The sequence below is a fragment of the Pithys albifrons genome, chromosome Z (genome assembly GCF_047495875.1).
Source record: "Pithys albifrons albifrons isolate INPA30051 chromosome Z, PitAlb_v1, whole genome shotgun sequence".
Lineage (NCBI taxonomy): Eukaryota > Metazoa > Chordata > Aves > Passeriformes > Thamnophilidae > Pithys > Pithys albifrons.
This window is the reverse complement of record NC_092497.1, coordinates 61,986,794-62,000,367: the sequence shown is the minus strand read 5'-3', so window position 1 is coordinate 62,000,367 and position 13,574 is coordinate 61,986,794. Positions and strand designations below refer to the sequence as shown.

Here is a 13,574-nt window from a genome sequence, read left to right as displayed (position 1 = left end):
CATGGCCACAAATCCAGACTCCACCCCAGTAATATCTGGGTGCAGCCCCCTCCACTCAGACCAGCAGAGAGTCCCTGTCAAGCCACAGCCCTAAGGCTGCACACCTTACTCTGAAAAAGGCTTAATAAAAAAAGAAGCCATTCCAAAATCAGTTGGGTCACTGGAAAGGTAAGGGCATTGGCAAGACTGAGTTCAAACACCAACTCCATGAGACAGGCTTGCAAGTTGGATAATACACCAATTTTGGCATAGAATAATTATTTCAGGCAATGATTTGTACGTTTTATGTGCCAGGTTAGTTGTTTGGCTAAATGCAAGTACACTGTATTCCCCTCATGATGCAAGCTTTTTCCTCTTATCATTTAAGGGTACACAACACCACTATAACCTAATTTTTAGAGGTAAAATGCCATGTGATTACATATGACGAAAGTATGTACTCTTTTACAGTGTCATTTGAATGTAATTGCAATTTCTGCGCACTATGGTCAGTGTCAGGGGTCTGCATGCTAACAGAACCAAACCTTACAGTGATATCATCCAGCATAATGGCTCATTCCATATTCTTGCCTGAAAAGGCTCCCATTCCTAAATTAAGTTAAAAGTTAACCATCATGTCCATTTACCTTTTTATCTCCTCAATCCTCAAAATCTCTGCTAGGACCTATAATCCCAGTGCTTGGAGTGCTTGAAGGTCTAGAAAGGCACATACCAGTAATTATCCACCTGGAAATACCTGTATATACTTCTGAAAGAGTTAAGAATGCAAGATGAGCTGCAGGGGATTATCTAAAGTCGTTTCTAAGTCTCAGACACTGGTTTTTTTAAGACTCCCCCAGATTTTCTCTAGTATCCTCCCAGACCCTATCACAGATGACACTGGGAAATAAACACTCCCAATTACTTTCCTCCTGTGACAGCTTCTAACTAAACCAGGAACAACAGGCCTCAAACTGATTTTCTCTGTGGCCCAGAAGATCAACAGAAGACACCTTCTTGGTCTCAAGATTATCTTAGATAATGTATTTAACTAAAAATATTTTTAATCTATATTGGATGCCTCTGTTGTGGTGGAGAAGGTTTAGCACACCATGGGTTTTGTCAGGATAGGAGAAATGGGATGTAAAGCAAACCCTGTAGGGAAGGCAGGGAATGCAGGAAAGCAGGGAAGGCTTTATGTTCATGGTATGTGCCACAGGACAACATGAAAGAAAACAAAGCAACATAAGCACAAGGTCTTCAATTGGACTGCATTCTCAGCTTTTTCAGATGATTCTTTCCTGACTGTCATAAAGTGCTACTGCTGGCAGCATGCAGGTTGCTAAGATTCCCTACAAGCACTGACCTTGCCATGCAGCTCTGCAAGAGGCAGGCTCAAGGAGGAAGTGCCCTAAGGAAGACAGTGTTGCACAAAGAGTGGAGAAATCAGATGTCTCACTTGTCCGTGTAAAGGCTAAAGGTGTCATTCCATGAGCCAAACAAACTGAGAAACGACGTCATTCTTCAGGTAAACACTGGGCCTTTGTGGTAAAAACGTGCCAATGTCCAAGGTTGCAGAACGTGTTGTTGCTCAGGGTATGATGTTTGCATAACAGTCCCAGCTCTGTTCTTCCCTCCAGGAATATTGGCCTGCAGCACAGGGGAAGAGAATAAAAAAAATAATCAGTCTCCCTTGGTTTAGTAAATAGCTGTAGGGTGGTTTCATATAAACTCAAATGCTGACATTTATGCAGCAACAGTACTTTTCACAGAAAAATTTTGCTAAGCAACTGAGAAGCGTTCCAATGGGATTTTGGTGGAAAATTTGTCTTGCAGTTGTGCATCTCGGTGTGGGCATATTTTGTCTGATGACCATGTATTCTCACCTACACTAAGTTACAGGACATCAGAACTCGCTATTTCATTAACCCTGACACTGCAGCATCACATTTTGCCTTTTCATGTACTAACAGGAAAAGGGAAATAGGTTTCTGTGCTAAATTTTCCAATGAAGAAAAGCAGTGCAACACTTAGGAAGCCACTGAAATGATACTGACTTATGCCAGTTAAGGATCTGTTGCACTGTTTCTGCATTTTGTTTTCTGCTCTTCCTTCCTGCATTGTGTAGTTTCCTAAGTATAATATTTCAGAAGATACAACCCTAAATGCAAAGTTATGTCCAAGATCCCTGTAAACAATTTCCATGGTTCTTCTTTTAGTTCTTTTGGGTCTGTCCTGGAAAGAAGAGGAACAAACTGAAATAACTGGAAAACAACTCAGTTTCACTGCATGATGAATGGCCTTATATATACAGGGGAGGGGAAAGGAGAGGAACAGCAGGAGCAAGACCAGGTCCCATTGGAGGTGTGTAGAGGTGGTCTGATAGCCAATGACTGACCGCGAGCAGTGACACCTCCCCAAAGAGCCTGGGAAGGGAGGAGGGACAATGAAGGAGTGGAAGGGGTGGGAAAAAAAACCCCAACCTGTTAAGAATTTTATAAAAGTTAGTGATTAGAAGGATTGTGTCTCTTTGCCTGCAAACACCTCACCAGAATCTTGCAGCAGCAGAGGCACTGACCACAAACAAGTAAGTATAATGATTCAGTTTCTAAAGGTGGTATGTATATCAGCAGCTGAGACCTGGTATGTTTATCTACAGTGGGCTTGGGAAGTTGTTTTTGGTGGTGGTTTTATTTTTTTGTTCCAGGAACAGCTTGTGAGAAATAAGCACTCAGCCATTCTGCAGTGGTTTCTCAAAGTGATCCATCTGCTTCTAGTGCTCACTTTGTAACTTAGCTTAGTCACTCATAACTCTTGGAGTAAGTGAATCCTCAGTCTAAGGGGACTAGAGCAATAACATACCTGCATTGCTTTCTGTAGCTTTGTTTAGTGTTTGGTTTTGCTTGTGGCATACACAAATTTATGTTTTGCGGGGAGAACAGAAAACGAATGGAGAAGGCAGCTGGTCCTGACACACAGCGGTGCTGACAGAAGTGCAATGATCTGTGTTTGTTGTGCAGCTTCTCCTGAAGCATTAGTGCAGTAGTGCAGATAACATCCTTTGGCAGGGGGGTGTAGGATGGTCTGAGGTACAGCAAAACAAAACCTGCTCTTGCTTTAGGCTGTAACCTCTCAGGATGTGAACAGTCAGTTTCAGGAAATTGCTCGACCAGCTGAAATCCTCACTGAGTCTGTGATCCTCCATCACATTTTCAACCATCATATGTGCGTAGCACCAAAAACTATTCAGCCCACTTGAGACCCTCCCTACGCTTCCCCCAGCCTCCCCTGCTGGCAATGCAACACTTGAATCTGCATGCAAGTCTGACAGCAATTAATTACCTTCTCTGAGAAGAGCCCAGCCCTGAAAGAGAAGCAGCTTCTCCCTAATGACCACATTAAAGGAACCAGCTGCTTGCCACCTCAGCCCCATCTAGCCATCATCAGTGCTCTGTACGGACTGCAGAGGCTGTGTCTCTGAGTACATAATCTCCTTTCACAGTTGCTGGAGAAGTGGAATGGGGGTACACTTGCTCAGGGCTTGAGTACAGCTCTGAGGCTAACATGGGAACCAGGACACTGAACTGCAAGTTTGCAGTTCCCCTTGAGACAGGACATTGAATCAGTCCCTAGACAGGACTTGAGAGGGTAAAAAAACCCAAAACATGAAAGAGAGCAAAAATAACCAGGCAATTTACCATCAAACATGACCCAAAGGACCTACTGAGATGGTGAAACTAGTATATCAATGAAAAACATCTCTCCCTATTTCTAGGTGACAGAAGTCGAGTATCCTTTTTTGTCCCATACCCTTGAGACTTTTTAGAACCCAGAAATTAAATATTTTACATTACAGAAACCTTCAATCTCAGTGCAAAGATGATGGGGAAAACATCCTGTTCCTTCCTCAGAGATCCTTCCCACATACAGGAGGCACCACTTCCACCTCGACTCCCTCAAGCAGATACTCACAGAGAGTCACAGGGTAATTCAAGATGAAAGGACACCAGAAGGTCTGTAGTCCAACCACCTCTCCCCCAAGGAAGGGCTAGACACGAGGCCAGACCAAGGTGCTTAGGGTTTTATTCAGGTGTGTCTTGGCAACCTTCAACGATGGAGACACCACAGCCTCTGTCAACCTGCTCCATTGCTTGGCTATCCTAACAGTGAAGCAAAATTCTTCATTTCCAGTCTGAGTCTCTCTAGTTTCAGCTTATGTCTGTTATCTCTCAGGGTCCCTTCACATGCCATTGTGAAGAACTGGCTCTGCTGCTGTGATCACTACTCTGTAGTTGCTGGGGGTTGCTGAGAGGTCCTTAAGCCATCGCTGCCTGAGGCTGAACTAGGTCCATCCCTGCAGACATCCCTCACAGAGCAAGCGCTGCAGTCCCTGACCTTCTTGGTGGCACCTGTTGAACTAACTCACTTCATTTGTCAGTCTTTCCTGTACCACAGGGGCCCAACACTGGATGCAGTACCCAGGTGTAATCCAAAGAGTGCTGAATCAAGGGGGATAACCCTTGTTCCCCCCTGGCTTTCTGGGCTGGACCCCTGCTCACACAGGATGCGTGGGCTCTTGTTGCTGGCTTCTGCTCAGCTCAGTGCCTGACAGGGCCTTGAGCCATCCCCAAAGAGCTGTTCCCATGACCTGCTAGTCCTGGGGGGTTCACTGTGAGGGCTCTGTGCCCCAGGCAGTGGCTGGACATTTGTCCTGGCTGGACTTCACAGTGCTCCTATTGGCCTCTTCCCAGCCCCCATCAGGCTCCTCTGGATGGCTGCCCATCAATCAAGCATATCAATGAGTCCTGCCAGGTTGGTGTCATCTGCAGCTGGATAAGAATGTGCTCCATCAGCAGGACAGGGCCAGGCTTGCCCAGCTGCTCATACCCATCTGTTTTCACAATGCCCAAGAAACCAGGCTTACTTAGGAATAGCTTTTTAGTGGAGCTCCACAGGGAACTGAGGCCACAAACCTGATTTATGCACTGCAGAGAGATACAAAGTGCCTAACTCATTATGTGTCTGTCTCTCCTAAGCATACAAGTGTAAAAGAGGAGTAAATCCAGTCAGGTCAACACTGTGCCTACACAAGATGGGCTAAATTTTTGAATACTTTTCACTCTCCCTATCAGTTGTATTTATCCATTTAGATATTCCACTTCTGCTTCTTTAAACCCTGTTCTTTGGAAGCAGAATCTGTTATGTGCAGTTTCGATTGCTGTCTGTCAGAGATGGTGTCCAAGGGCTCTTCATTAGTAATTAACAGGAAAAGCTACATGCATGGGAGACAAAGTGTAGTTTGAGAATTTGGTCCTGCACTTTTGTAACCAATTTTATAAAAGATGGCAATGAAAAGACCCAAGAGATAAACTTAGAAGATTCTGATAGGCCCTTTTCCTGTCTGCAAACCAGGGCTCAGGTGAGGTTTTCTGGAAGATTGGAATATGCCATTTGAGCTGTTTGGAAAGAAAACACACTATGGAGTATTAGTGTTTCTAAGATGACCCGAAGTGAAATGCAACATTGTTCCTTCTACTGTTTGTTTTGACTCTGCTCTTTGGGTCTCATTATCAAGACACAGTGCTTGTGCTGATACCCCTGAAGACACCTGCCCTCCTCCCTTATGGTACCTGAGAAAAACATGAGATTTCAACAGTACAATATTTACTTTTACAATTGTTCTGCCCCTTTTCTGCCACCCTCACCTCCTGCTGGCCACAGGCTGGGGGCCGAACAAAGAACTTTGTTTGCTTAAGGAGCTGCTGAAGCCTGACAGACCCTCCAGTTAGCCTCAAAACTGAGGGGATGGTGGTGGTGGTGGTGTTTGCATTCTGTGCAGTTTTACCATTTTGTGATTTTTTTTTCCCTTCTAATTTTAAAAAATGTCATGTAAGCAGTTACTACAAAGAAAATGCATTGTATGACTACAATGTAAAATCAACGTAAAATCACTTGAGCTTGTGACACTTAACCCACAGCCTAAAATGGGTAAATAAAAATGAAATTTCATGAAAAACTTTAGTGGTGGGACAACTCCCATGTACTGTTATGGAGCTCTTTCCTTCTCAGAAAAATTGCCAAATTAAACAGACTTAGTAGTAAGGCAAATAGAATCCTAGAATCATAGAATCGATTGGGCTGGAAAAGACCGCCGAGATCATCAAATCCAACCCTTGGTCCAACTCCAGTCCCTTCACCAGATCATGGCCCTCAGTGCCATGGCCAATCCCAGGTTAAAAACCTCCAGGGATGGGGAATCCACCCCCTCTCTGGGCAGCCCATTCCAATGACTGAGCACTCTCTCTGGAAAGAATTTTTCTCTGATCTCCAACTTCAATTTCCCCTGGCAGAGCTTGAGCCCGTGCCCCCGTGTCCTAGACAAACGTGTCCTTGGAAGACTGAAATGAGTATGCAGCTCTGACAGCCTGAGCACAACTGTTTTTTTGTCTCAGGACCTGTGAGGTGACATACCCAGCTCTTTAAGGGCAGACATCAGTGTTTCTGTGGATGCAGTCAGAGCTTACTGTTTACGAAGTAGCTGTATGGCACACCACTGAAGTGCAATGCTTCTCCACTTCCCTGTAAATGCTCAGAGCAGGACTTTACAGCAGAGACACCCATTCTGAATCCAACGGTGAAGATCCTCAAATGTTGTGCTCCTCATAAAAGAATTACAGAAAAATAAAACCCTAAATCAATAGTACTTGAACATTCTGCACCTCTGAGCTATTATCAGGTTCATCATTGCTCTTTTGCAAGAGCATTTAGCTAAAAGCACTGTGCCTTTTATTTGTCCTTGTAGCTCAGCAGGGTAGCTGGGAACTACCAACCATAGCCTTAAAGATAATTTTGGGGAGACTTTTGGCAAATCTCTGCCTACTCCTTCACACTCAGTGGGATACTTGCATAGAAACTGGAACTAATCTGCTGTCCCTCCAGTTCATTATTGTGGAAGTACACTGTATTGTTTCAGTCTCTCAGGATACTCACTTGGAACAGTGTTATCCACTGAAAACTCATATTTCTGCTCTTCTGTGCTTTGCAGGCTGGTTTTGAGTGATAACTGTTATCTTTAGGCAAACATTGGAAAGAAGCAAGAGAGAGCAGACATTAGTTTTGTTGTTTTTGCATTACTGGAAAGAAGTTCTGCCCATCATGTTATTACATGACTAGAGTGACTGGTAGTCTCACAATTCAGGTACAGGGATTAAATATTACCTGGATACACCCCTGGTGCTGCAGCACAGCTCCAAACTGCAACTCTTAAAAAAACCCACCCTTGATTTAGTGATTCATTAACTTTGACCTTGGACAAGATATTCTTGTCAGATCACAATTTTCCAGTCTTTTCCACAGAAACTGTTGAACTACTGGAGGGATTGCCCATCTTTTTGCATAACCACTTATTTAACAGTACAGTGGTTTTACCTGAAGTGTTCACCACCCAACTATCACTACAGTGATCATAATAAAAAGCCTGTTTTGTTTTTCTAAGGGACATATCCAAATCAGGAAGCAGGTGAGGAATAAGGAGGGATTTAGATGAACTGTACTGGTTTTGCAGCATAAACCACAGCTTTTCAAGTTCTTCTGAGCATGCTGAGAGGTGGGAGTGATGGAGCTGTGGTCACCACAATAAGAGGATGCTTCCCAGCCTGGGCAGCCTGACATACAGAGAGAGGGGCTCAACTGAGCCTGCTTCTGCAGGATCACAGCAAGAAGGCATTCCAGCCTTGGGAAGGTAGGGAACTCTCCCTCATTTGCCACAGTCTTCATCACACATTCCTTCAACTCCCCTCTAAGCCTGGAATGACTCACCTTTGATGAGCTCCATAGGAAAAACTCAGGTCTCAGCTCACAAAAAGGTAAAGACATCTGAACACTGCATCTGACTGAACTGTACTGGCAGACAATGCCATTTGAATCTTTCAGGATAACATTAACAAAGTACCTTCAGGTATAAATCATAGACATGGATTTATAGCTGCCACCTTACTGCAGTGGCATGGCTGCCAGAAAATTTTGGCACCACTGACATGCTGTACAGGACTGTGTACCCTATCATGAGAAACAGACAGACCCTTTATCATTTCTCCCCATTAGCCCCTTCAGCAGGAAGGACACAGCAGGGATTCCCTGGCAACATAGCATCTGTGTGCAGAGAAAGAGGAAGTAGGACTTGGCTGCCTAATGCTTGCTGGCCATCGCTGATGAAATGAGAAATAGCATGTTCTCACTCCTCTCTCAGGCTGACTTTGGGAAAAGAAAATGCAGATGTTGTCCAATGGCCTGTCCTTTTGAAGGAAAACTTGATATTGGAGATCTTTTGTATTGCTTTTAATTAATCACCTTGTGGATTTAGCACCTGTGATGAAAACATGTGTGTTGCTTCAGCTATTACATACAATACATTGAAGGAAGAGTCTCTGTTTCAGGCTCACAGTCTTATACACACAGGAAAGCAACTTCAGCTTTCAGATGATCCGAGAAACTGTAATTTATTGGCATCTAATCAAAACTTTAATTAAAGACCATGAATTTTGTGATACCAAGACAGAACCTAGATTTCAGATGCTGAGTATCTGCAGCTGGCAAGCCTCTGCCAGAGGTGAAATGGTAGAAAAGAGAGGGGAATCCTTCTAAGCCCCCAGGGCTTCTGCAGAGGAGGCAATTATCTGCAGTTCTGAAAGCAGCCATGGGGAGAAATACAGAGCAAAGCAGGAGGGTGGTGATAGAAAGTCAACTACACACAGTGGCAATACTGACAACACAGGACAGAAAATGGGAGAGGGACAAGGTCAGGAAACATGTAAACTAAGGAATGGAATAATTGGCATTTTACTGATTGGGACCAAGAAGTCTCCAGGGTCAGCAATTTGCATACTTGTTACTTGGTGCATGTTTTTATTACAGACTGATGTTCCTTTATTCTCTGAGCAAATCCAGGTAAAATGCAGAGTCCTCACTTCGGCTCTGGAAGGATGTGGCAGGATGTGGCTCCCAGATTTCTCTTTTGTTTGGTCAGACACACAAATTATCCAAGAATTCAAATAGATTGACGGTCATTTGCTTATGATAATATGGACCAGACAAGCACCAAGAGCCCTCCAGTGGAAACACCGGAGTGGTGTCTCTGGTTCAGAGCCTCCCCCAGCTGGTAACAGTAATTCTCTTCCACAGATAAGTCAACATGACCCACCAATTCCCAGCGCTGTCTCCAGAGCAGAAGAAAGCTCTTTCAGACACTGCTCAGCGGATTGTGGCTTCAGGAAAGGGGATCCTAGCTGCAGATGAATCAGTGGGTGAGTAATGGAGACCAATCAGTTAGCAGTATCCAAGAATTTTTCCTTTTAGTTGTGCTACATGTTTGAAACTGTGGAGTAGATGAAAACCACTTAAAAACCAAGCAGCTGCCTGAGCAGAAACAACTCAGCCAGTCAGGGCTGCAGCTGTAACAAAAGCTTACAAACTGTGGGTTAAGAAGGGAAGCTCTAAATCAAGCTGCAGTTCCTTACTGAGTACTGGGACCAGGAGGAGAGCAGCCAAGCCTAAAACCTCTAGGTCTGACCTTTGTCCACCTCGTTAGGTACCATGGGGAACAGGCTGCAGAGGATCAATGTGGAGAACACAGAGGAGAACCGCCGAGCTTTTAGGGAGATCCTCTTCTCTTCAGACACTTCTATCAACCAGAGCATTGGGGGAGTGATCCTCTTTCATGAGACTCTCTATCAGAAAGACAGCAGTGGAAAGCCATTCCCAGCACTCATTAAGGAAAAAGGCATTGTTGTGGGAATAAAGGTGAGTATCTGTATGTGTCTGGCTGGCAGCATAACCCAAACACTGTTTCCAAAGAAAATGTATATATGGGCTGCACTCTCTCCTGGAAAACATTCTTTTTTTCTTTCTTTGTGCTTGGTTTTAAAATCACTAGAAAATCTCAGCCACCATTCTTTGCATTGTTTTTGTGCAACTAACTAGGGGCAAAATTCCATTAGACACAGGAACTTTTCATAAACCAGCTCCCATTGACTCACCATTCACTGCAAATAAGTCCTTTCATGCAGTAACATAAATCCTGTTCTTCCTGCATCTGGCAGAGCTCCCGAGCCATTCCCTGCAGCCATCTACACACTGCCTCTTCCTCTTATCCAGTTCACTCCTTTTCTTCCCCTTTGCTCCAACATTTCCCTCCTTTGCACCCTGAACCTGTTCAGACCCACACTTTGCTCACAGTCAGCCTGCAAAGGCAGACTAGCCATAGGTAAGAAGATAAGGATGAGGCTGATTCCCATCTCTCTGTAACCCTTCCTGTTTTTCTGATCTCCACAGCTGGATAAAGGCACAGCACCTCTAGCAGGGACAAATGGAGAAACCACCATCCAAGGTAAGGAGAGCTCTAAGGAGCCTCAGCTATGACACGTGCAGCAAAAGCCATATGGAAACTCCCCTGAAACACAGGCTTGGATGGTGTCAGGGCACTTTTGCGAGCTCAGAGCTGAAGAACAGCTCTCAGAGGAGCACTTTTTCCCCTGCAGGGCTGGATGGGCTGGCTGAGCGCTGTGCCCAGTACAAGAAAGACGGTGCTGACTTTGCCAAGTGGCGTGCGGTGCTCAAGATCACCAGCACAACACCCTCCCAACTTGCCATCCAAGAGAATGCCAACACCTTGGCACGCTATGCCAGCATCTGTCAGCAGGTACCTTCTCTCCAGCAACCCTTCCTGGGATACTGCTGCTCCTTCTCACTCTTCCCTGTGATAACAAGCAGGATCTCTGTGAGGAGGAAGGGCAGAACAGCAAGAAGATATACAACCAAACAACAAGAACAGTTTATCTGCCATAGCGCTGAAGACTTCCCTGTCTTCTTTTTCTTAGCATGGCTTGGTGCCCATCGTGGAGCCAGAAATCTTGCCTGATGGAGACCATGATCTCCAGCGCTGCCAGTATGTCACAGAAAAGGTAAGAGATTCCCCCCCACACAAATCACCAGCTGAACTTTGTGCAGTTTGTGCTCACAAACCTCAAGGAGGTTTGACCAAAAAGGAACTTCATAACTGCATCACAAAAATGAGCTGCTCACAGGCAAATGATGAGTTAATAGCACATGTAAAAGCATAATCTGTGCTTTTGGATTTCCACCTAGACTGACAATATAAGCATCCTCCATCTCAAAAAGATGGATCAGGAACAAAACAAAGTAGTTCAATTTCAGTATCTCACTTTGCAGGGATAAATCCAGTAAATATGAAGAGTGGTATCCTGTTCATCTCAAAAAGCAGTGGTGTTTCCACAACTGCATTCTCTAGGAAAAATTCCACATGGGAAAGCAAAATTCCATTTGATCTTGTTACACTTCCAAAGAACAGGATGTACTTCCACAGTAGGCTGAGGTGAGGATTTGAGGAGAGGTCTGTATTCAATGCCTGTGTTTTCAGGTTCTGGCTGCTGTCTACAAGGCACTGAATGATCATCACGTGTACCTGGAAGGGACTCTGCTGAAACCCAACATGGTGACAGCTGGGCATTCCTGCTCCAAGAAGTACACCCCTCAGGACATCGCCGTAGCAACTGTCACTACCCTCCTCCGCACTGTTCCTGCTGCTGTTCCCGGTGATTCCTGACTCACTCCTATGTCCCCATTCCCCCAGTCGCTCCTGCTGGCCCTGCTCCTACCTCTGCCACATCTGCCCCTCTGGCACTGAAGGTCAGGGGTTGAGGTGGCAGGAGCACTCCGTTTCTGAGCCTCCAACCCCCTTCCTTGCAGGAATCTGCTTCCTATCTGGAGGCCAGAGCGAAGAGGAGGCTTCTGTCAACCTGAATGCCATGAACCAGTCCCCTCTGCCTAAGCCCTGGAAACTGACCTTTTCCTATGGGAGAGCCCTGCAGGCCTCTGCCCTGGCTGCATGGCTGGGCAAAAATGAGAACAAGAAGGCTGCACAGGAGGCCTTCCGCAAGCGGGCACAGGTAGGAGGCTTCCCCCAGCACAGAGAAGAGCTGCTACCAATGAAGGGAGAGGTGCTGTCACCTTCCCAAGCCTCCCCTTAATCCTTCCCCTCTTGGTCCTTCATGTTCACCAGGGGTGTTACTCTGTAGTTCACAGAATCATAGAATCGATTGGGTTGGAAAAGACCTCCAAGATCATCAAGTCCAACCCTTGGTCCAACTCCAGTCCCTTTACCAGATCATGGCACTCAGTGCCACGTCCAATCTCAGTTTAAAACCCTCCAGGGATGGGGAATCCACCCCCTCTCTGGGCAGCCCATTCCAATGCCTGATGACTCTCTCTGGAAAGGTTTTTTTTTCTGATCTCCAACTTAAATTTTCCCTGACAGAGCTTAAGCCCGTGCCCCCTGTCCCATTGCTAAGTGCCTGGGAGAAGAGACCAACCCCCACCTGGCCAGAACTTCCCTTCAGGGAGTTCTAGACAGTGATGAGGTTACCTCTGAGCCTCCTCTTCTCCAGGCTAAACACCCCCAGCTCCCTCAGCCTCTCCCCACAGCACTTGTGCTCCAGTCCCTTCCCCTGCCTTGCTGCTCTTCTCTGGCCCTGCTGCACCCCCTCAATATCTTTCCTGAACTGAGGGGCCCAGAACTGAACACAACACTCAAGGTGTGGCCTCACCAGTGCTGAGTACAGGGGAAGGATCACTGCCCTGGGCCTGCGGGCCACGTTAGCTTTGATACAGTTTCTGCCTTACTCAGTTGCTGCTGCTGGTTACTCTTTGCACACCTGCCTTTCTGACTCCACACTGTTTTCCTCTCCTCTCTCTTTCAGATTAACAGCTTGGCTTGCAGGGGACAGTATGTCCTGTCTGGGAAGACTGACACAGCTGCCACACAGTCACTTTTCACTGCCAGCTACACCTACTGAAAGTGCAGGAACTTTCCTTCCTCCTGTCCCTTCCATCCAGGTGGAAGGTGTTCAGAAATGAAAGAAAAACGTAGAAATCTAATTTCCCTTACCCTCCATCAAGCTGGAGATAAAATGGATTAGCTTCCTCTCCACCCTTCACTCCCACAATTTACCAAGGGGATATTCTTCTTTCATTTGCACATTCCAAGGAAAGGGAATTCTTTCCGAACAGCAAAGAACAGCTGCCAATGAATCGTGAACCCACTACTCTCCCCCAGTCTGAAACTTAGTCCCTGGAATAGTAGGCAGATAAGTAGTTCCCTGACAATTCAAATACATGCCCTTGCCCATCACCACATTTTGCAGCCAGAATCTTGAATTATGAAACCTGACTGTGTATTCAATCATGGCAATAAAACAGTAATTGAAAACTAATCTCTACCTCACAATTTTACTGTTTCTTTTTTGTATAAACTTTACAGTGTGTTTCACACACATTCTGTGGTTTTCAGTAGCCTTTGCAAAGATTAAGTCACAAAGTGTTACAGCTGGTGAGTTTGGGAAACCCAGGGAATATCAAAGGGGAATAATCCAATAGTGGCACAGCTGGAGAGGTTAATCCTGCTGAATAACACAAAAAGACTTGAGAGATGTACACGGCCAGCAGGGCATGGGACTCAGGCCACAGACAAACCTTTAGAAGCTTCTCCTGTCCCTGGAGAATCGTGGTTGGTGGGGTGAGGC

The 13,574-nt window shown here is 45.6% G+C and overlaps 1 protein-coding gene and 1 long non-coding RNA gene across 2 annotated transcripts in view; one reads left to right on the top strand and one right to left on the bottom strand.

The window, feature by feature from the left end:
- LOC139684207 (uncharacterized) overlaps positions 1–13,574 on the bottom strand; it is an 18,911-nt gene extending 5,337 nt beyond the window's left edge. The window contains exons 1-2 of the long non-coding RNA XR_011699879.1: positions 13,525–13,574; positions 1,346–1,629 (exon numbers count right to left, since the gene is read on the bottom strand). This is a non-coding gene — a long non-coding RNA (uncharacterized lncRNA). The remainder of the gene's footprint in view (positions 1–1,345; positions 1,630–13,524) is intronic.
- Positions 2,456–13,265, top strand: ALDOB (aldolase, fructose-bisphosphate B). Its single transcript, XM_071579830.1, has 9 exons — positions 2,456–2,566; positions 9,160–9,281; positions 9,566–9,777; positions 10,309–10,363; positions 10,515–10,675; positions 10,854–10,937; positions 11,414–11,588; positions 11,743–11,942; positions 12,753–13,265. Exons 2-9 carry the CDS (start codon positions 9,170–9,172, stop codon positions 12,846–12,848), a joined length of 1,095 nt encoding a protein of 364 aa, XP_071435931.1. The 5' UTR covers positions 2,456–2,566; positions 9,160–9,169; the 3' UTR covers positions 12,849–13,265.

Bases quoted from the DNA above. Each gene is read 5' to 3' on its own strand.
- ALDOB (XM_071579830.1), top strand. From the start codon at position 9,170: ATGACCCACCAATTCCCAGCGCTGTCTCCAGAGCAGAAGAAAGCTCTT. The intron at 10,364-10,514 runs GTAAGGAGAGCT...TTTCCCCTGCAG, and splicing joins TGGAGAAACCACCATCCAAG to GGCTGGATGGGCTGGCTGAG. The intron at 10,676-10,853 runs GTACCTTCTCTC...TCTTTTTCTTAG, and splicing joins ATGCCAGCATCTGTCAGCAG to CATGGCTTGGTGCCCATCGT.